This window comes from Crocuta crocuta, unplaced genomic scaffold (assembly GCF_008692635.1).
Source record: "Crocuta crocuta isolate KB4526 unplaced genomic scaffold, BGI_CrCroc_1.0 scaffold67, whole genome shotgun sequence".
In the NCBI taxonomy this organism is placed as follows: Eukaryota; Metazoa; Chordata; class Mammalia; order Carnivora; family Hyaenidae; genus Crocuta; species Crocuta crocuta.
In genome coordinates, this window is record NW_027531896.1 from 3067833 (window position 1) to 3091625 (window position 23793).

A 23793-nucleotide genomic window follows, 5' to 3' on the forward strand; every position below is an offset into this window, starting at 1 on the left:
AACACATACATGCCTACAAAACCCTCCTCCTGGGTCGGCTGGGGCCTTCTATTGCTCCTAAATGCTTGTCTCATTCCTTTGCAGAGCCCAAGGAACATTGGTGAAGGCTCCCTCTTGGCAGGACCAGCTCCTTGAAGACAGTGACTTAATTCCTTCCTTCAAGGGCAAAGCCCCTGGGCCGGGAGGCACCCCTGTCTTTCCCCAAGGAAACAGTTCTCCCTGTGGAATGGCAACTAATAACTGAATGGTTACCTCACTTAGAGTCTGTTCACTTTTGAAAGAGGAATGAAAGGGAAGATGGGTATTAATCCACAGAATTTATCCTCTCTAGCAGTTCCCTGGGCCAAATTTGACCTGCAGGGATATTTTGTTTGGCTCTCTATTGGCTCCTTACCTAAAAATTGGGATAGTTCACGAAAAATCTGGACTTTTAGCATCTATGGAGAAATCAGAATACTGGCCACATGAGACCCACATTCCTACATGACCTACATGACCAGTACTAATCAGCAACTTGCTGCCCTTGGAGAATACGCATGCTCCCCCCACTGCTCTGCATGAAGTTTGCAGCCCTGCCCACAGTTTTGTTTAACTAACCTGGCCTTCCAGGGGACAGTCAAGTCCTTGCAACAGCTCTGCTCCTTGGTGGCATTGTGACTTTGAGGTAGCTACCTGGTCTCTCTGGGTGAGCATCATTTTGTCATTCATAAATTGAGGCAGTAAGGGGGGCCTGGGTGGCTCAGTCGGTTAAGCGTCCTTTGGCTCAGGTCATGATCTCACGGTTCCTGGGTTCGAGCCCTGGGTCAGGCTCTGTGCTGACAATTCAGAGCCTGGAGCCTGCTTCAGATTCTGTGTCTCCCTCTCCCTCTGTCCCTCCCCCGCTCACGCTCTCTCTCTCTCTCTCAAAAATTAATAAACATTTTAAAAATTGAGACAATAAAACTTTCCTCATATGAGTGTTATGATTAAATTCGGTAGTGTTAAAAGCACCAGTGAGTTGGCTGGCTCAAGGTGAGGTCTCACTGAAGGTTATTTAAATCTGAAATGTACCAGTAACTGCAATTAAAAAGACTAGTGTAAGGTACCAAAAAAGGAAAATTCTATATGCTCCCATACCTCCTCACCTTTCCCCCTTGACTAAAGCCCTCCACCACTGCCTCCTTGCAGACAGTCTCTCCTTTGCTCTCCTGCCCATCGCTCCCTTCCCTTGTGGTGTATTCAATCAACTTCCATCTCCTTAAAACAAAAATGAACGAATTAATTTTTTTAAAAGCCGAGTGCAGTCAGTGTCACAAGGGGGCGCTGTGGGAGATCCGAGAAGTCCCTTCTGATTGGGGAGAGAGAATGAGCGACAGTCTGCAGCTGTCAAGGGTGGCTGGATTTCAGTAGGGATGGGGAGTGGGGGAGATTTCAAGGGAATACAGAAGCAGCAAAAGTATGAAGGCAGGAAGCCAGAGACATGTTCTAGGAACTGTTGAGAACAATTCAGATGAATGAAGGACAAATATAAAGAATGGAACAATGTAGTAATTTGGATAGATAATTCAGAATCTCTTGAAAAAATAATGCCATTGTAAAGAGTTTTCATTTTATTCTAGGAGACAATAAGAAGCTGTACAGATTTCTGGTTGAGGGGCGGGTTACGTTTGTTTTTACAGCTTTATAGCAGGTGTTTGATTGGAGGGACTAACATTTAGATTAAACAAAAAAACCCTACCATTTATCATGTGGCAAGCATTTGTAAAGTACCACTTTAGCATACACGATTCCATTGAAATCCCATAAAGCCCTATTAGATATATTTATTTCCCCCATTTTACCAATGAAGAAATTGAAAGCCAGGGAAGATAACTGACTTGCTTGGCCTCACCTGCCTCAAAGCCAGGCTGTCTCATTCCGGACCCTCTGCATAGGGGCTTCCTCCCAGAGCTGGTTATGAGGAAGATGATTCTCACAGTACTAGGTAATGTGTAGGTGGGAGAGTGGGATGTAGGGGAGACCAGAGACAGGGATTACAGCTGGGAGGCTATTAAGGAAGGCAGAGGAAGAGGTTAAGTGTGCCTGATGGGCATACCACTGGCAAGGGTAATGGAGTGTTAGAAATGTGAGTGAAATTCAAAGACACTTGGTGATTGTCTTTGATATATCCAGGAAGCTGTTAGGTTGCCTGAACTCCTGGGTTGAGAAAGAGGAGTTGCTGGCTTGCCCAAAAGCTCCTGGTAACTTGTGTATTAGGTGGTGAGATGCCTCCTGACCCAGGATTGAACATTCACATTATAGGGTTTGAGTGAGGCTAAATTAAATAACTCCAGTAAACACAGTGTCCTACGTGGAGAAGGGATTCAGTAAATTCCATGTGCCTAGAACATCAGTTCACCCAGAAATGCACACTTTGGAACTACTCCAGTCATTTACTTCTTCATCTAGCAAAGTTTTATTGTGTCCAATGTGCCAGGACTAGTTTCCAGGACAGTACCAGCAACAAGACAGATATTATATGCAGATGAACATAATATTTAACCATGTAGTGACAAAATTTATTTTCTAATTAATTTACCTGCTGTACGTTTCTAAACAGGATTTGCTCCCTTTTCAGGCCTTAACCTTAGGAAGCAATGCCCTTGTATTAACCAAGAGGCAGTTTGATGTAGTGATTAAAAGCATGGACTCTTTTGTGGAAACTAATTTGACAATAAACTATTTGTAAAAAAAAAAAAAAAAAAAAACCATGAACTCTTTGTGCCAGACTGCTGGGGTTCAAATCCCATCATCACCCCTTACGAGCTGGGCAATCTTAGGCATCACGTGTGGAACGGAGATCGTTTTAGCTACTCTGTAGGCTTGTCGGGCACCTAGAACTACACTAGGAAATAGAAAGGGTCAAGTGTTGTCCAACGCAGCTGCATTTCTCAAAAGCCTTTATGAAGTACTTTGTGTGTGGAAGCTGTTTGTGACTCGAGCACAAGCAAACGGTCTCATTCGTTGTCATATCCTTGCTTATTATAAATGGTCTTACCCGATGGCCCTGCCACCCAGCAAACTTGGTTCTGAATGACTGCCAGCTCTTGTCCAGACTCTAGCCCCCATGTAGAAGATAACAGTTTGCCAGGACTAGGTGCATCCAGTAAGCATGGCTGTAGGCTGGGTGGCTGTGCCAGAATGCTGGGGGTGCGGTGGGGGTGGGGGTGGCACATTGTTAGGCCAAGTATGTGACCTCACCAGGTGACTTATTTGCAGAGCTTCCTGAGAACTCATTTGATGTGCAGGTTGCTTGTTTAGAAATGAAATAGTGTCCTAACTATGTATAAATGTAGGCTCCTTATAAAGGCAATCGTCAAAGGTCACGGTGTGGCTCATACTGGTTCTGTGATCGATCCATTCCTAACGAGGCAGCTTCGTGGCTTGCAAGTTTGAGAACTGGCTTCTGCCACAGATGGAGGACAGACTCTCATAACAAGCTGAATCTCCTGCTTAGACCAGGCAGTTCCTCTGTGAGGCTTTCTCCTCCCTACCAATCCATTCCTTCCAATTTCCATTGCACAATAGAGCTTTCTTTTAGAAGAATGAACAGGGGAACCTGGCTGGCTCAGTCAGAAGAGTGTGCAGCTCTTGATCTCAGCGTTGTGAATCCAAGCCCCACACTGGGTGTAGAGGATACTTAAATAAACTTAAAAAATGAATGAATGAGAAAAATGAATGAATGAATGAGAGGAATAAAGAGAGAAACAGATCATACCTACACTTCATCTTACTCCACTCCTGCCCATCTTCCTCTCCGGGCCCTGATTTTCTTTCATCTTGGCAGCTCTAAGTCTGTGCCCATTAATCTCTCCAAGCCCCAGACTGCCGGTTGGGATGAAATCCAAACCCCAAGCTCCATTTTTTTTCCCTGAGGCACTGTGGCCTTCAGCACGGACACAGTACCTGCCATGCCCTTGTGACTAGGCCTGGTATGAGGAGGATCACCAAGGGCCAGCCCATCTCGGGGACAGACACCAGCAGCTGAGGGCAGGCTGAGTGAAGAAGGCTTGGAATGCTAATTCCTGCCAGAGACCAATGTGCCAAGGAAATCAGAAAAGAAAGCATACACCAGTGTGCCCATCCCCCTAGTACCTCAGAAGCCGCTTGGGGCTCTCCACCTGCTCCTCTCCCTCTGTCCCCACCAGAGGTAACCACTTTCCTGACTTTTATAGTAGCCATTCTCTTGCTCTTCTTCATAGTCTTACTACTTATGTAGGATCTCTAAATAACGTATTGCTCAGTTTTAAGAAAATGAGTAGCAAGCACAACACCCCACCGTGCAAAGAAAGGGCAGTAGGGTCCCAACAGACGGAGCAGCTGAAGGTCAAAGCAGAATGTCTGCGTCAGAGGGTGGCCTCAGCTCTCCTGAGCATCTATGAGGCCACACCAGGCAGTGAGTTGGGTGAGGCCACAAAGGAGGCCTGGAAGCACAGGGTTCAGGGCACCTGGGCATCTAGCAGGGGCTTGGTATAGACTGCTTCCAGGAAGGGGTACATCTGAGGGTTGTTTTTGTCTTTTAAACATCGCATGGCCCAAACTCTGTCTTTATTCTACTCTCACAGTTGTTTGGTATTTTTAGCCAAATATAAAATTCTAGATTTGGAAACGGCATTCAAGGAATGCCTTGAAGGCATTGCTTTTTTATCTTCTTGGTTCTAGTGCCGCGCTGAGAAGTCTGACACCCTTCTTCCTGTCCCCGTGTGACCTATTTCTCTCCGGAAGTTGGTAGAACCCTCTGTCCCGAGTGCTCTGAAACTTTATGACAAGGTACCTTGGTGTGGGTTTATTGTCATCCATGTGTAAGTCTTGATCTGAAAACCCAGGTCCTCCAGCCGCAGGATATGGGTTTTATTAATTCTTTGGCAAGATTTCCTCCTTTCCATTTTCTCTGTTCTTTCTGGGCCCCCTAATTGTCATACGTGGGACCTACTTGGCGACCTTCCTAATCTCTCTCCATTCCTTTCCAACCACTGGCATTTACTCCACTTTGGGGAGATTGCTTCTGTTTTATCCTTCGGTCTTGATAGCACCTGCCACGCTGTACACCCCTCACTCCACACCTCTGCTCCCCTTGTCAGCCTGTAATACCTGCAGCAGGTCTCCACTCTTCAAAGGCAGATGGGCGCCATCTCGCCCTCAAGGCCTCCCTGGGCTTCACCTTCAGAGTCAGTTGAACATATATACCAGTATCTCACTGGAATAGGTGAACAAATATTATTAAAGCCTATTTCAAACAGAATCATTAAGGAAGGATTCTAGAATCCTTCGAGATGAGACCTACCCTGTGCCACCTCTGAGGTAATCATCCTGATGAAGTTTTGGGGTGATGGTGGGGTGGTCTGGAGCCAACAGCCAAGAAAGAGTTCTCAAAGACATCTTTGGTGCAAAAAAGTGATTTTGTTAAAGCACGGGGACAGGACCCATGGGCAAGAACAGCTGCACTGGGGTCGTGACGGGTAACTCATTATATACCCTCAGGTTGGGAGGGGGTCAGGGATAGAGTAAGTCTCTAAGGTATTTTGGGAGCAAGGTTTCCAGGACCTTGAGGGGCTAGCTGTTGCTAGGGAGATGCCATTTATTACCTTTTAGTAAAACCTCAGTCATGAGACCCTTCAGATCTATATCTGGAGGCCATAGGCTTGGAGTATAACTGCCAACATTATCTTGGGGGCAGTTGAGATAAAGGAAGTAGACTTGAGGTTGGATAATGTTAAGCCAAGGTTCTCTTTTGCCCCTTGCAAAGTGCCATTGTGGAGGCAGCTGACCTTCTAGAGGGAGGTCACTCTGCTGGTCTCAAGGACTTGTCAATGGGCTATAGGCAGTAAGGGAACTTAATTTTTCCTTTGCCTTAGTTTCCCACATCACCATAGCAAGCACTTAAACCCCTTTCCTTTGTTCTTGGGTAGCCAGGAGTGTCTGAGGAATATCACACACATTCCACCTGTGACGAGGTTGCCATTAGCCTGTATTTTGCCCTCAGCCTGCCCCACGCTCCCTCATTAGTCCCTCAGCTCCAAACCCACTCTCTATTCTGTGCCACTCTGCAGGCCCCATTTCTTCTTTGGTAGCCGCTCTCAGCCAGGTTATGCCAAGGGGAGGCACTTGAAAGAGACCGCAGGGCTGGAGAAAAAAGGACTCGCTCCTTCTTGTCCGCTTCCCGATCCGCCCAGTGGTGCTTCCTCACATCGGCAAGCGACCCACCGATCTTCCAGCACCCAGCACCAGGTTCACCAAGTCCCCCCTTAGACATCATTGTCAGTTGGGCAGCAATGCCTTCCTCGGGGCAGTTTCTGCTCTGCGGAGCCCTCTTTGAAATCTCTTTGATGTTTTCCTTTGTTCCTTTTGTTTTCCCAGCCCTGGGACTGCTGGTTGCTTCCAGCAGTTGCTAATTTAGATGCCCTATATTCCTAGTAAACAGTTCTTTGTAGTAAGTTCTTTTTTTTTTTTAATACTTTTATTTATTTCTAGGAGAGAGAGAGAGAGAGAGAGACAGCGTGAGCAGGGGAGGGTCAGAGAGAGAGGGAGATGCAGACTCTGAAATAGGCTCCAGGCTCTGAGCTAGCAGTCAGCACACAGCCCGATGTGGGGCTCAAACCCACGAACCGCGAGATCATGACCTAAGCAAAAGTCGGACGCTTAACCGACTAAGCCACCCAGGTGCCCCTGTAGTAAGTTCTTTATTCTTGTTCTAGGTTTCTGTCTTCAGTCTGTCTGTAGACTGTTACAACTCTCATCTTTATCTTACAGAAACTTTATTTTACAGGTGACTGAGCCCCAGAGGGACACTTTTAAGGCAATATCCCAAATTCAGTGTCCCTATTCATCTGTAAGAACAGGAGATGGTTTCCCAAACAGGGTTTGCATTTTGGCAAAGTAGTAGTCTCGCGTGTTTTTCCCAAGGACACCCTCACTGGTGAAGCTGAGCATTTCAGCCTCAGTGGTTTCATCTCTCTTTTCCACACTGGCCACATTTCCTCCTGCCACAGGGGGACTTTCCACCACTAGGTCTTCAGGTGTCCACCCTCCTCCGTTGTTTTTGTGGCCTGATAGCACCTTTGATAGGAAGAGGGAGGGCACTCTGATGCTGTAGCGTTTCCTTCCAGGGAATGGCTGTCTCTTTCTCTGGTTCTCCAGGATTTTTAATTCCTAAAGAACTGTGACCAGATGTCACTTTGGAAAACCCAGTTGTAAATGAATTCCACTCATCCTTATCCAGGAAAAACAATCTCTGATGTTAGGGAGAAGATTTCTGTTATGAAACAGGACTGTGCTCGGACTCAGATCTGGAACAGCTTGCTCCCAGTCTCCTGACAAGCAGGGAAATGTGGGAAACTGTTGTTATTTCCTTCCTGAGGAAGGAAAAAAACTTGTTTAGCAGAGTTCCAGAAGGAAACTTTCCAGCCAGCCGTTTGCAAAGGACAAAGGAAGTTTATCTTCATTGGAGATGCGACCACCCACAGTGGCTCCTCATAGTCTTAATTATCATTGCAGAGATGGGGCAAGGACATCATAAGCGAGGGACACTTAATTCAGAATGAACAGTGTTGAGATATCAACCCACTGAGAGAGGCACTACGTGGCCTATGAGAGATACGAATGCAATACTGTTCCATTTAACCTGACTAAAGGTTTTTTTTTTCTGATTTGAGTTTGCTCACATGGAAATCTTACAAAGGTATGCAAATGAAATAGCCTTTTCTTCATAATTTTTTTTTTTTTTGAGAGAGAGAGACAGTATGAGTGAGGAAGTGGCAGGGATAAGAGATACAGAATCCGATACAGGCTCCAGGCTCTGAGCTGCCAGAACAGAGCCTGATATGGGGCTTGAACCCGCGAATCACAAGATCATGACCTGAGCCAAAGTCAGACGCTTAACCGACTGAGCCACCCAGGCGCCCCATTTCATAAATCATCCTTATCAAAAAGAATAAAATGTGATGAATTCAGGACTGTTGGAAGACTCCAAGGCAGCTTAGTGTCTGCAGAGCCCCGAGGAGCACTTTGCTTCTCTAGTCCAATATGAGCAGTGCATCCGGTACACCTGATGTGCAGATGAGCAAACACAGGCTCTTCCCTGCTTTACTGAACAGAATCATCCCTGGGAAACAGGACAAGAGAGGAGTGTACGTGGGGTTGGCAGGTTGCACTCCCAGGAGTAAGAGCAGAGCAGGAGAGGCACCACTCATCTGCAGGGGAAAGGCGTGAGGGATCCTCCCTCAGCATCCCTGCCATTTCCTCTAAAGCATGTTCACAAGTCTACCCTCTTAATGTGGCAGAGCAGGTAACAATTTGGGAAGCACATCCTGGGGTGTGTGTTTGTGTGTTTTGCGTGATTTTCAGCTTAGAAGTAAATTCTGTATTATCAAGAGCTATTGTCAATATTATACCTCACTGCTTCCGATCTAACATCCAAGATCTCTCTTTACCCAGTGAGTGGTGACAGGGTGCTCTGGTAGAGATGGATGACCTGCCAAGGAGAGAATTATTTGGATCAATGCCTACAGGCAGAGCCTGTGATCTGAGCAGCATATGAAGTGGCTAAGAACAAAGGATCTAGAAGCACATTAGTTCAAGATCAGTCTCTGACAGCTGTCTGCCCTTAGGCAGGTTCCTTTACCTTCAAGTACCTATTTCTTCTCTATAAAATGGGAGTGATGAAAGTATGTTCCTCAAAGAGATGCTAAGAATGCTGAGTGAAGTAACCCACAGAAGGTAGCCACTTAACAAAGGTTAGCAATTTTTACCACCATCACTCTCCAGTAGAATTCATAGGCCCAATGGACCCAATCTGGAAATCTGAATCTCTGGCCAGTGGTTTCTCTCTCCTCTATTCTGCTACAAGACAAATCTCCTCAGCCCTTAAGTGTTTCCTGCCTTTACTGACATATGGGCACCTCATCTACCTAAGAGGACTGCATCCCCCCTTAAGGGGAAGGACCAGCTCTAAAACTTATCTAGAAGATACTCAAATACTTTGTCAAGCATATTATTCAGAATTATTTTATTTTAAGCATTCATAATATATATACATTTGTAAGTGCACATACGATGTATTTTATGTACATGGCTTAGATAGCTGCTTAAAGACAACTAGTGCCTCCTGGGAAATAATTTTCTACAAAAGTGTGGAAAGAAACAAAGATCAATTTAGGAGGCAAAAACAAGACATGAATACAAAGTATGGATATAGGTTTTCATAATCAAGAACAGTACCCTCACCATCTCCTCCCTGCTAGGGGGTCACCACAAGGCGACTTTAGTCAAAGAGCTTCCGGGTTCTGGTTCCCAGACTGTGAGGGAGAGAAGGGAAGATCAACAGATAAAAACTTGGCATTTTGGTGGTGGGCTACAGGCTTGCCACAGGCCTGCCACAGTTGCAGCACCCAGGGTGGGGACGTCCTGGTCACTGAAGAAGCGATGAGCCGCCTTCTGCCAACTTTTCTCGGGCAAACTCAATCCCCTTGCCTCACAAGAATGTCAGAAAGGTCCTCGGTTCCTTCCAGCTTTAGATTCTAAAGGAAGATCAAACACATGAACAGATTCTGATCAAGGTAACAGGGTGGTGACTACAAAGAATGAACTTTGTCCCATGACTGTAAGAAAATTATGTTATAGCAAATATCATTTGCATAATAAAACTAATTGCAAATCCTTGCCAATTGCAGAGGAAAAAAAGGCAAAACAGGAAGACTTCCTGGTGCTGGTTCCTGCAACAACCTCTCTCTGTAAAAGGCCCAAGAGCTGACCTATTTGCTCTGGAAGGAACTAAAAGAAGTGGATGGCGAAGCCACCAGGAGACACAACACATGCTTGTTAACGCTGTCCCTGTGTGGCCTTCTCCAGGCCCTCCCCATCACTGCCCCATAACCTCATCCCTGGGAACGGCCATGACAGCCCCCTCGCTCCATCTGCTCAGGCCTTTTCCTACCTCCCAGCTCTTCCCCCACCTAACAGTCCCACTCTACCACCCCATGAATTCCCCATCAGTCCCAGGCACTTGTTTCCTTCAGGACCAAACAAATGCCAGAAGCCTCTCTTGCCTAAGCTCACCACAGGCATACCTCCCCTCACATGGCACTGGAGGCAGGCACGGTGTGCTGGCCCTCAGCAACCACACCACCCTATCTAGTGCACCTTCCTGTACTGCTAACAATGGAAAGCTGAAATCCCACCCCCTGAAGTGTGACTTCTGTGGCTCAGGTTCCAGAAGTGGTTCAGGTTTGGCTAATCAGTCACACCGTATTGGCACTCAGGGCCAGGGAGGTAGAGGACCCGGTGTCCACCACTGCAACCCAAGCCCCCTCACACTGCACTTCTCAGGGGAGCTCATGAGCAGAATGGCTGATGAAGAGTCCAGATGGGAGTGAAAAACTGGGAGAAAGAAGCCACAAAAGTCATGTTCTGGTATTAAGTGTTGTAGAATTTCTCTTGGTGCTTCTAAGCTCTGAGTTTCCACAGATCCCTGCAGATTATCATGGTAACTGACAGGGTCAATGTTACAGCCAAATCTTCTCACACAGCCCAAAGCCAAGCCCCAAGCGTTTCTGGTTTGGTGCGCTCTCCCCATTCTTCAAATGCGAAGCGCTCTGGGCCCCTCAAGACCCACTCGATCACAGCAAAATCCCAACCCTGCTGTTGGGGGAAGCAGTGCTGGAGCCAGAGTATTATGAACCTTAGTGAGGCCACAAGGTCACTAATGCTTTTTAGCAGGGTTTCCTCGGCCCCAGTCTATTTGGGAGCCAAGTGTGGACCATAAAGCTGCTTCTCACAGGGGAGAGGCAGGCTTCTGCAGAAACACACAGCCCAGGGCAACACTGATTCTCAGACTGGTGTGGTTGAGTGAAATCAATAACATTTTTCATTTGGACTCAAGATAAGGGTTTCTGAGCTTTGGAGGCACCCTGTGCTGAGGAGCCTGGGGGTGCTAGGAGAACACACCCAGTGGGAGAGTTCACCAGCACCTATGTCCGTAAAGATGGTGTGAGGTTCCAGGCCTCCTCCAGAACAGCTTCACAGTCTCTCACTTCTGAATGTCAGACAGATGGACGGCTTGTGTGCCCTCCTCTTCAGATGGGGAATCCTCCTCAGAGCCATTTGTGGATCTCTTGTCAGGATAATAATAATATATATCTTTGTTTTTTTCCTCCTAGCTGTTCCTTCCTCATGTAGTATGCTTCCGACAGAGGATAACTTAGGATGTGACAAGACTCACATGGAGACATTCTCACTAGCATCTCCCACAACCATGGATGGGGCTGTGTGCCCCCAAGCCTTGTCCTCATGACTTCTGAACCGGGCACATAACCTCTCCAGCCAGCCACTGCCGCTTACTGCCTTCCATCCAGCAGCCATGTGAGTTCAGTGCTCCTGGGTCAACAGTCAACCACGCCGGCTCTGAAGGAGAAGCTCGTCCTGTCAGAAGCTAAGCTGGGTTGCTCTGTTCATGCCTGAGTTGTGAACACTCGGGCCCAACAGTCAGCAGCATGGCTGGACACATGCAGCACCTGTCCTGGCTCACTGGCTACATCTCTTCCCCGCCCAGAATCAAAACTAGTTTCTGTCAAATGGACACTTTCTTCTTCTTCAGTGAGGTCATGAGCTTCGAAAGAGAAACAGTGGTCCCTGACTCCCAGTGGTAGGTCTGCATGGATATGCTGAAGGCTGTGCTACACAGGTCATCCTACAAGGGAACCTCTCTCCTTTGTGCCCAGCAGTCAGTCCAAGCAAACCCAGAGCTGGGAAATAGCCGATCATCACTGAGTCATTTTAATTATGAGGCCAGAGGTCAGGCACTGGCACACAGGAAATCCTGGGTGCTTCTACAGCACCCCATTTTTGCTAGCATTCTAGGGCAATCTTATCAACCTTCTCAAACCACACTTCAGTGTTCAGATAGGTGCCACACTCTTAAGAGCCACCTCTCAGCTCTGGGGCAGGTTCCTGTCTTGGAGGAGGTTAGAATCTACAGTTGAGGTACACGATAGTAGCTAGATGTCCCCAGCCCTAGTGATGCATTGCTTCAATAGCCAAAGTCTACGTGAGGGACCAGCTGCCTGGGGACACAAAAGGATATGAAGCCTCACACACTGTGACTTGTTGGGGTTTGTTGCTGGCTGCCTTGCTGGGCTGCCTCCTGGGTAGCCGCGACCAGACTCTTGAGAAGATGGGTCCCTGCCTGCTCTTCTGGTAACTGCCACAGCTGCTCAGCTCTGCTGGCTGGTGTGGCACACCGCAGGGCCTAGCACGGTTGGTGGTTCAGCTTTGCTGGCCATGGCCTCCGTGTCTCATTATCCTCTTCCTACATCTATTTTCCTTTCATCCTTGCCTGGCCCTCTGCCCTCCACCACATCGCCGTGTGTCTTGACTTTGGCACCGGCAGGATTTGGCCTTTAAAGTCTCTGACACCCAATAATATAAAAGCACTTTATGTTTTAAAGTTGGGAACTGACAGATCACAATTCAGCACCTAAAAATGTTCCCATTTGGGTCCTCCTCATTATTTTCATTGCTGAACATACCCAGTGGTCTTTTTCTAAGTTACTTGTGTTTGGTTAATCCTCTGGGTTGAAAGTAGTTAATAAGTCACTGTATTTAAGATGTCCTATGAGGTTGCCTGTGAAAGATCTAATAAAAGCCCAAACAGATTGTCATGAATACAGAATACTCCCATCCTTACCAGATTTACCTACCTTTTCATTGGCTAAATGGAGGAGACAGGCAAAGGCCAGAGGTATAGAGAGGTTCTGAGCCATAAGGGGAGGCAAGCTACAAAACAAAGAGGCAAGTATTTAGCTAGGTCACTGCAGTTCTAGGAACAAAGGCTCTTTCATCAAGTCTGAATACACATGTCTAGTGAACAAACTAATGAGAAACAAAGAAATATTTCAGATGCATTTTATAAGCAGGTTTTTCCAGTTTCTTATTTAGAAATAAAATATCGCTTGTTCCATTCCAGCCACTGGTGCAGAAAAATGCTTTTTAAAAAATGCCCTTTTAAAAAGTTAGTCTATATTAACTCACTTAACAATGCAAAGAAGAAACAGAAAAACTGCCCCCAAGTATTAAGACAGTAGATCGTGTGCAGAGGGTCCGTCTGCCCCCTGCACTCACTGGCATGTACCTCTTCTGTAGGTCCTTTGTGAGCCCACTAAGCATCTTCTCATCAGCCACCTTTACTGTGTCCCCTTCTTTTCCGGTTTCACCGTGGTTTGTCTAACAGAAGAAGGATATTGACAATTCAGACATGTAGGGCCAGTTCACTTTTGAGGAAGTGATATAAGCCTAAAGGCTTTATCTCCAAAAGTCTATTATCTGAATGAAACCACATTTTCTAAGTTATATCTTGAAGAAAAGGGGCCCATAAGGAGACTCCGTGCCTTAGCCCTGCATCAGGACACTGACTACCAAGTTATGGTAAATATCGCGGTCAACCCCAGTATAATCCCAGTAAAGGAAAAATTGCAAAAAGGCTTCTAGTTTTCTCTCAAGATAAAAAATACAAAATGACAAAAGCCATGATCATTTATAGCTTCAACTGGCCTACACAACCAAGGGCAGCACAGAATCCATAACCCATTAAGCAAGCAGTTAAAGGATATCATGTATGGTATTTGTGTTAAAATAATTCAGAATGTATACATGGTGGGTGGGATGGGGAGGCAGGACGGGACGGGTGAGAGTATACATAAAACAGTGATAGTTATCAGAAGTAGCTGTTCACTATACTATCCTCTCTCTACTAACATGTTTGAATATTTTCACGATAAAAGATTAAAAAAATGAATCCTTAATTAACCATAATCCCTGGAGGAGAAGGTATTATATAAATCATTTAAATTCAAAGTTTGGGGCATCTGGATGGCTCAGTTGAGCATCCAACTCGATTTTGGCTCAGATCATGATGCCAGGATCGTGGGATCAAGCCCCACATCGGGTTCTGTGTTGAGCACGGAGCCTGCTTAAGATTCATTCTTTCTCTCTCTCTTCTCCCTCCCCCTTACCCCCATCTCGGTTGCATATTGTCTCTCTCAAAATAAAATAAATCTTTAAAATAAGTAAAAAAAAAAAAACCTCAAAGTTTAAGTAGAACCCCTTTCTTACTCCCTTTTTAAAGATTTTTAAAAATGTTTTATTTTTTATTTTTGAGAGAGAGCGCGCAAAAGAGTGAGTGAGCGTGGGAGAGAGGCAGAGAGAGAGGGAGACACAGAATCCAAAGCAGGCTCCAGGCTCTGAGCTGTCAGTACAGAACCTGACACAGGGCTCAAACTCACAAGCTGTGAGTTCATGACCTGAGCGAAGTAGGACACTTAACTGACTGAGTGCCCCACGTGCCCCACCCCTTTCCTACTTCTTAAAAAGCACATTTCCCTTACATTTGCATTTTATTCACTTTTAGTTGGTAAAACCTTAGGCATATGACTGAAGCTTTAGCTGATATCTAGGACTATACAACTCAAAGTCCTCAATCACATAATGATTTGCACTTCTCAGCCAGCTGGAGAAGGTATAAGAGAACAGGTTGGGTTTGGAAAGCTCAGAACATTCCCTGAGCCTTAGAGGTCCAAGAGAGAGGATAGAAGGATTCTGGTTAACTGAGAGTTCCATTTAGTTGGAAAGAGTCAAGGTCTCCCCTTGTTCTGAAGCAGAAAGAGACAGTTTGATAAAATTGTTTACCATTTTTCTTTTTCTTTTTTTTTTTTTTTAATGTTTTATTTATTTCTGAGAGAGAGAGACAGTGTGAGCAGGGGAGGGTCAGAGAGAGAGGAAGACACAGAATCAGAAGCAGGCTCCAGGCTCTGAGCTGGCTGTCAGCACAGAGCCCGACGCGGGGCTCAAACCCAGGAACCGTGAAATCATGACCTGAGCCAAAGTCGGATGCCCAACCGACTGAGCCACCCAGGCGCCCCTGTTTACTATTTTTCTACTTAGATCATATTTCCCAAACCAAGAAGTATTAGATCAAAGAGCTTAAGCATTATATGGTATCTGAGATGTTAGAATTTGCTTTCCAAAAGGGTCATTTATCAACGTAAATTGCACCAGCAGTGAATTAAGTACTCCAAACTTTTCTTGAACTCTGTACTGAAAAAACTGTTGAACTGCTAAAGAGTTATTTTAAAGGACCCTAAAATGCTTTCTTCTGTATTTTTTGATTATCAGCAAGGCTGAATAATGTCCCATGCACTAGTTTACCGTCTGTATCACCTTTTCTGTGACTTGCATGTTCTATACTTGGTTCATTTCTCTTTCAGAGATGTGAAGTCTTCTTTGTTATTTCTGAATGATTGCTTTCTCCATTTGTGCCTTTGATCTTAGAGTCTTAACCATGAGCCATTCCCCTCCCACATGCTGTGCACCTGGAGAGTAAGCAGAACATGTTACCTCTGTGTCTGCATGCTTGGAGAACTCCGTCAGCAAACTCCACATGCTTTGCTTCAACTTCTTCATGTCCATCCTTTTGGCAGTCTTTGCATAATGAATTTCAATTTTATTTACCTGCAATAGGTATGTAATGAAGTAAAACTAAGTAAAAGAAAACATTTACCATCAACTCACTATAAAATCAAAAGTCTTGTGCTCGCTTCGGCAGCACATATACTAAAATCAAAAGTCTGGAGTTCAAGTAAAGAATCTAGTTTAGTTCAATCCAAGGAGTTATAGAACTTCCTCTGGATATACCAAAACAGAGTCCCTTACTTCAATCTAATTTCTTGTTGATCAAGTACAATTTACATTAAGACAAGCCTGAAATTCTAGTGTAAAAGACATAGGTCAATCAAATATATACGGAATCACCAAGCCTGTCACCTGGTATGGGACAGATGCTAAATGGATGATAATTTAATACAAATTGAATCTGGCCAAGATTTTCAGAGACAAATAGCTAGCCTCACCCAATCAGCACAGAAACCAATTTTCCCTGCCTGCAGCCTTCATTCACATACTTTACCACTTTGCCCCTAGTTATATGGTTTATCACAATCTCTGGAGAATGGCTATTTCCACACAAACTTAATTAGCATCAGCTCATTCCCAACATGGCCCTACTTAAGATTTAGCCACTTGAAGAGCAACAACTTAAAATCAAGGGGGAAAAAAAAAATCAAGCCCAGACCAATATGACTTTCATACAGGAGGCAAATTAAATAGACCTCAGGCAAACCATGTAACATAATTCTTGGCTTTCACTTCTACCTTTTGAGGTTCAGCTACCAGATTCGACTCCCCATAAGTGGTGATGTCCAATCCTTGGACTTCAGGCACATCATCATTCTCTTGTGTTGTTTTAGGTGGATGGCAAGAGGTAAGGTCAAAGGTCCCAACTGGTCCCACAAATAAATCATCTGACTCTTCATAATCACTGTCAGCAGCCTGGGCAAGGAAATAGTTCTTCAAGTTTGGCAAAAGCTGTCTGAAAGGCTTAGAAGTATCCTTGAAAAACACTGTATTTATACATCAAGAGCACAGCACCTGAGAGTTCATTGTGAGTCAAGCCTAGGATGGACTTCTAGGCACCTCTACTTATCTTCCTGTTACACATAAACCTTCCGAGGAAGGTATCTGTTAACTAAGACCTCTAGAGGAAGTTACAAGGAATTCAATAATCACAACTGCCAGTGTCCCCTTTGGCTTCTAGCCAACTGAAGATTTCAATTTATAGAAAGCATTTTTGAAACACTGGAGATCTGACCCACATCCCTCACCCAATGTGAGCGTAAGAGATGCCAAGGGTCTCCAGCCAGCAGCAGGATTCCTGCCTGGGAGCCATGAAAAATCCATTCTTGGACCAAGGCCAGCAGGAATGGATCAGATCTCTGGGCTGGGGCCCAGGACTTGTTTCTTTAGCAGTGATTCTTTTTTAGGGTGATTCTTATGCACTCGGAAACCTTAAGAAGCACTCATCAAGAGGTCAGTCAGGATTTTCACTAAAATGTAACAACTCAATTCTCCTCCACATAAGGTATGAAGGTGAACAAATTATTCTGCAGTTCTTGTCCCTCTCCCCACAGGGACACAGACGAGGCCCAATATTTCTCCCTTTCTCTTATTTACATTTGCTATCTCATTAGTAGACTCACGAAAGGAATACTGAGATTATTTAGTTTAAAACTAGATCTAAAGATGGGGAGTGGCTTGTATAAATTCTCAACATAAGAACCAAAATCAGTGCTATAGGCCTGGTCTCCTGAATCTACCCTGACAGACTTTTTACCTGTCAGACCACACCATCTTCACATGTCAGTGTGCTCTGTCTCCCTAGCCAAAATATTAGCTCCTCAGAACAGGAAGAGTATTTTCCTTTGAAATCCCAAAATAGCCAAGATAAGTACTTTGCACAGGCTAAAGACACTGATCCATTTTTTGGAGTATGACCACCTGCTTTCCACATACAGGGCTTGAGGCAAAGCAGGCCAAGGTTTTGGCTGTTTCCTCAGCTTTGCTCTGTTCCCTGATGCCTAGGGCAGGGCAGGCAGCCAGAAACTCCCCACCTGATTTAGAATTTCCTATAGCCTTCCGCCATATAGGAAAGAAGGGAGATGGGAAACAAGGAAGGCTCTTCTGCTTAGAAGAAAGGACAGAGCTCTTCTCTCCTTTACCTGTAATCCAGGGCAAAAGTTGGAAGTGTCGTTAGGGTTGTTGTAATCATAGTCTCCAATTTCTTCATAATGTTCAGTTCCTGCCCTCTGGCCTTGGGCCATTTTAAGTAACTAGAATGAAGGAAAGAATAAGTGTAGAAAGCAATTTCTAGGAAAGCAGCTCTAAACTAGGTTGGACAATAACCTTAGTTCTTATGATCAATCTCCTAGAATTATAGATTTTTGGGAGTTCTAAGGGCCCTGAAAAGTCATCTAAACCTGACAACATCAACCGCACAGCTCTGTTCTCGATCAAGTCCTGGGGTAGCAGGGCTTGGAGACTCCATCCAACCCGAATAAACCAGAGCAGTGGGTGTGCAATTAGGTCTGCTCACAACTTTATTGGAAAAGGTTCTTCATTAAAAACAAAACTGCCTAAAGGTATCTGAAAAGAAGCCAACTTGTTGCCACTTGAGCAATTCTGAGGAAACCCATTCACAAATTTAATTCACAGGCAGCCTGTCTCATTTCTGGGACAATCATAGTTATAAGAAGAAACATCCAGCTCTTCTCCCTGTTGTTACCACAGGGTCCTTGTTCTGCCTTCCAGAGCCTCAGAGAACAAGTCTGCCTCCTCTTTTGGGAATGCCTGTGACCACAGCCCTTCAGCTATTTGTTGATTGTTAGACCAGTGATTTTTGCCGAGGTATGTAGTTTACAAAGCATACTGAATATTTTAATACAACTCTATGCTCCAAAAGCAGCCAAAAAACCCTTCACCATGTTTTTGGAATACAAATCCAAAAATAATATTCAACAATAGGTATTTATTGTCTACTTTCTTCCACTGTTCCTCCTATGACACTGTTTCTAAATCCCTCTCCATTTAGGATACTCTTCTGGAGGCACACTCTAAATTGTCCATAGTCTACAAGAAATATTTCAGGAAGGGTACACGAGAGCGGCTGCTATTAGAATCCCCTTACAAGATATTAAACTGGATGGGTGGTTGATGTGTATAGTCTCTAACCAAATAGTGCTTATTAATCCAGCATCTAATTTCCAGGGTTTCCAGAGTTTAACGGTCATTTCCCCAGGATAGCTCTGCTGGGAAGGACAGGGATCTCCAGCTCCTGCTGCCTGGCTGCCCTACTATTCACACACAGTGAATTTGTTGCTGTGGACAATCAGAAACAAAAGTTCTTTCTTCTACAAGAGAAGATTATTAAAAGAACAAAACAAAACAAAAAAACACTCCCTGGAATGCAATGTCCCAGTGACTTTGTTCTACCACCTTAACATCTGAATATGCAAATTCTCACCTAAGGCCACAATCTTCAAATGCTCACAATAAGGGCTTGAGAGGACAAGAGGTGGCTTGTGGCTACAGAGAGCAGCTCCACGCTGGGCAAGGTTTTGAGAAGGATCCTACCATCCTGCTCTTGTGCCACAGGACTCCATTTTATGATCAGAGCAAGAGGGGTCTAGCATCTAACCAACACTGACCATAGCCACAGCTCCTCATACTGCAATTTTGTACCTCTTTCTGCAATTTTAAGAATATTTCTGTTAAGTAAACAGTATTGATTAAAAAGAAAAATATATTAGTGTTGGTTTATTAAAACACAACATGAGAGATCAGTGATTTGGGGGAACTGTACACATATCATTACGGCCTTGTACAGAAACAGACAAAATAAGGAAGAGGAAGCTGAAGACAGTGTGTGTATATGACATCACGAGACTAGAAGCACCAGGAATGCAAACGAACAGAGGTCTAGATAAAATGGAACTTAGCCTGAACCGCTGACTAGTCACCTGGCAACAGTGACATGCACTTGCTACCAGCATCACCAGGAGAGCCACAGGAAGATGAAGCGAACAGCGACCAGTATAGCACCAAGTGGTTAACAGAGGAGCCAGGAAGGTTGCGCAGCACTAGAGAACTCCCTGAGGACTGCACAGTCAGACTCTGGCTCCTACATCACCCCACATGTCACAGTGGGGCTCGTGTCTACACCCGGACCGTGAGGAAGGCAACGTGGGCTGGGGACAGCCTCTGGCTAGTGAATCCACCACCTCAATGAGAAAGTAGAGAAATCAAGCAATAACTAACATCTTGTAAGCACCTCAACAAAAGATTGTTCATCTCCCTAGCATTTCAGCATGTAGGCCTCAGTGCCCTTCCAGGGGTCTAACCAACTGAAGTATTTCAAATCTTTCATGCGTATCTATCCCATAAGATTTCCCTTTAGCCTTGCTATACCCACTGCATCTCCCCATTAACTGCCCTGGGCTAACACACATCTCTCCTCTCGCTCTCTCCTTTTCCTTAAAGGCACTGTCTGACAGTCACACTATCTACCATTCGATACCTCCGATGCTATCAACAGTTTAGACAACAGCAGTAGCCTGAAGAAACCAAGGAACAGTCTTATCCTGGTCTTACCCTGGTGCCTGGTTTGAGATGCAGCCGGACAAGATTATCAGTCTCATAGAGGAAATCCATAGGCAGAGTGGTAGCTCTCCAATTCTGGTTCTCCAAAGTGGATTTGGTCAGAATAGTAGCAGCCTATTAAAAAAAAAAAAAGAAAAAGGTTTTTAGGCATCTTTAATAAGAATGTTCAAACATATATATATATTTATATATATATAAAGGAGCTTGGGAAGAATTTGGGCAGCACTTACCGTCAGAGTTCCCAATTGCGTGTGAAAGAGTGATTTTGCTAGACATTACTCATATTCTAAACCTGATTCTACCTGCCACTGAGTTTGGGGTTATTTCTCAATCCATCTAGAGACTGAGGGAGAATGAAACCATCCATTTACTCTAAAACTTATATCTGTAATGAATTTTTTAAAAAATCACATCTGTGGGACATCTGGGTGGCTGTTGGTTAAGCGTCCAACTCTTGGTTTTGGCTCAAGTCAGGATCTCTCAGTTTGTGAGTCTGAGCATGCTGACAGCACAGAGCCTGCTTAGGATTCTCTCTCTCCCTCTCTCTGCCTTTCACTTGCTCACATGCACTCATGCTCTCTCGCTCTCTCTCTAAAAATAAATAAATAAAATCACATCTGAAAAGAAAGAAGAGTGAAAAGAGTAATTTAAGAAAGCACATATGCTAATAAATCTAGCACAAACCTTTGTTTTTCGAAAATACACATCAAAGTCAATATCATCATCAAAGTCAATTTCAAAATCTTTCTTTGTATTCTTCTTTTTGTTCTCTGATTTGGAGGAAGCCTCATCTGCAGAAATGAACACAGATGTCAATACCATTCACCTCTGTGGACAATATTTACCCATTTTGCAAGATCCTTATCAAGTACAAATAGCATTTTTATCTGAACATCATAACGGCATTAGGAAAGGCAAACCATATACACCTATTTCATCAGCTTGTGAAAGCTTGTCGTCTTGCTAACAAAACACAATAAAAAATATGCTAATTAATCCCTTCCATTCAAAGATAGAATGCAAACATATAATGCTGGCAAGGCCCTTCAGAGTTCTAGAGTCCTGCCTTATAAGCCCATGGTCATTCCCACATATGACCACTGGATGGTCATTGACACTATGTCTTAAAGTTCCATCTAGAAGTACATACGTTTGAGTCGGGGTCTAAAGCGCCAGTGGTCTGGGCCAGCCCACATCGACATGGTACGAGGACTAAAATAGGAATATTCTCCAGGTTTCATGGACAGAAGGGGGCACATGGTCCTAATGTCTCCATCCCCAAGGGGAATCATTTCTTCCCTGTAACACACATGAAATCATGTTTTAAGTGTACAACCATGTACATGTCAATATATAGAACACAATCATGCATTTACATGCAAAGCAGCATGTGATGCAGTTGAAGACTACCTACCCACTTTTCACAGATGGACAGGATTTCTAAGAGTTAGTTCAATACAAATACTTCATTGTTAAAAATCCCTTAGTTTTTACTTTGTCAAAGAGCTTTTGCTTCTCTTAATTTTATAACAATATGACCATAGCTACAAGGAGGTTTTAAAGTGCTTCATAAAGTGCAAGTTTACCCATTTGAGAGACAAGAAAACAGTGGCAGAGAGAAAGTAAGTTTTTATATATGACCGCACAGTTAGTAAAATGCCAGAGCTGGGAGTTGGACACAGTTCTCTGAATCAGCTTCAAGATCTTTCCATATGGAAGGCTTCCTGCCACACAAGATGATAATCTCTCTCTCATTCTTTCTTCACCATCCTTCCATAAGTGAAGGCTCCAATAACACTGGTGTAATGTCTAGTAAAAGTGAAACAGATGTTATTCTAATTTGTCCCCCAAGTGATGGGGGGGGGGCACTTATAATCTATTAAGCCATCTTAGCTTTATTCTTTGTTGCGTGTAAAGTCTAACTGGCCCGTCCAGCACGGCAGTTTTAGGTTGGTTTTTCAACCTTTCTACAAGGTACTAGTATGAGCGAGGTAGCTTTCCCCTAAAGGCCTCCAACACATCAGAAAGTGTGTTAGTGCTGCTATACTGCCCTCTAAAGGTAAAGGTAACAAGGAAACTTTAAACACTGAGGGGCTTTTCATCTATTCTGAGACATCTATATACACAAATCCTTTTCACATCAAACCTTATGGAATAAGGTTAAAAAGCTTTAAAAGGGGACTTTACCTTTATCTACAGAATCTTTATTTAAACACTAGGAAACTGTATTTGTATAATTGTTGTGCAATTAAAACTTAATTTTAAAACTTAGAATATGCTAAAAAAATTCACATTTCCAGTCTGTAGAATGCCTATATGTTACTGAGTAACAACTGTACTGTACTGTGCACTCCAGCGGGAGAAAGATTATGCCTTCAGTAGAATCTCTGCTCAATTCTCAAGGACACTGTTGTTTTGGCAATCGGGCTCAGAATTTATTGGGAACTTATAGGCAAAGTTATAAAGAGCTTGGCTCCCAATCCCTGAGAATCTGTGGGCCAGGGCAGAGCTAAGGCCCTTGAGGCTTGAACTCTAGCCGTTTTGCCTTACAATACACAATACTATGTGGCAGGCACCCTACGGGTGCCCAAATCCCTGACTCAACAGCTAATCTACTTCATAGTCTGTCCAGTTTTCAAGGCCTGCCCCACCATCAAACTTCTCTAATCCCCTCTGGGGGAACTATTTCTTTTACCTGCCCCCCAACTACAGGGCTCCTCCTTCAACTCAGCACCAGCTCAGCACATCACACTAATACCTGCAGGTTTAAGGTCTCCTCCCAGATGGCTTCTAGCACATCACCCAGCACTTAGCAAAAGGCTTCATTCTTACATGCACGGAGGAGGCTGTGGTGTAGGCCTGGACCACAGCCTAGGTCTTTAACCATAGCAAGTGCCTGCACCACAGAGAGACTGGCTAGAGCACAGGTGGCCCACTGCTGCAGGAAGAGGGAGTGCACTCAAGCTGCTGCTGGACACACAGCACTCTGTCAGGCCCAGTCTTGTTAATATATGATGTGCACAGTTGTCCAAGTGTTGCCATCCAGGGAACAAGAACATGGGGCGTCCTACAGAACACTGGAAACGGTAATTCAGCACTGCCATAACCCACCTTGAGCTAGAGAAGCCCTTAAAGACCTTTTAGTCCAGTACAGTGTTTGTAATCCTGAGTGCACAGTACAATCACCCAGGAAAGTTTGGGAAATGTGATGAAGAGCCTGGCCTCAGGGACTCTCAGTGAAATGCTCTGGGGTAGAGCCTACTATCCAAAGTTCATTACATGCAGCCAGAATTGGTCAAAGGTGCCGAGTGATACCCAGCTTCATCCCATTATTTAACTTCTCTGAGACTACTCCCTTATCTGTGAAACAGGGATAACAGGACTTAATAAGGTTGTCGTAAGGCTTAAGAAATTACATTTTCTGTATTACATAAATTATGAGTTAATGCAGGTAAGGCACCTGGCATGGTGTCCGGCACAAAGCCAGAATAATAAAGTGCTCAATGAGCTCAGACGTTATTTTTATCTAGTCCAAGCCGTTCATTTTATGGATGAGAAAACAAAGACCCCAAAAGGTGATGCCACTTGCCTCTGCCCCACATCTCACAGCTGTCAACGACAGAGTCAAGTTTGTGCGGTTTAAATATTGACTGAGCTCTTGGGAAAGAACAGCACCATGCCAAGGATAGGGATTTCAAGATGGACAAAACCTTAGGTTAGAACCTAAGCCCGCTGCTC

The 23793-nt window shown here is 44.5% G+C and overlaps 1 protein-coding gene across 1 annotated transcript in view; it reads right to left on the reverse strand.

Annotated features, from left to right (window-relative positions):
• Positions 1-9005: 9005 nt before the first annotated feature.
• The window catches only part of NCAPH (non-SMC condensin I complex subunit H), a 33583-nt gene continuing 18795 nt past the window's right edge, over positions 9006-23793 (reverse strand). The window contains exons 10-18 of the mRNA XM_077773439.1: positions 21206-21354; positions 20740-20846; positions 20047-20169; positions 17619-17729; positions 16216-16392; positions 15403-15516; positions 13142-13233; positions 12711-12786; positions 9006-9533 (exon numbers count right to left, since the gene is read on the reverse strand). Of these exons, the coding sequence (XP_077629565.1) occupies positions 9474-9533; positions 12711-12786; positions 13142-13233; positions 15403-15516; positions 16216-16392; positions 17619-17729; positions 20047-20169; positions 20740-20846; positions 21206-21354 (1009 nt within the window). The 3' untranslated portion in view covers positions 9006-9473. The remainder of the gene's footprint in view (positions 9534-12710; positions 12787-13141; positions 13234-15402; positions 15517-16215; positions 16393-17618; positions 17730-20046; positions 20170-20739; positions 20847-21205; positions 21355-23793) is intronic.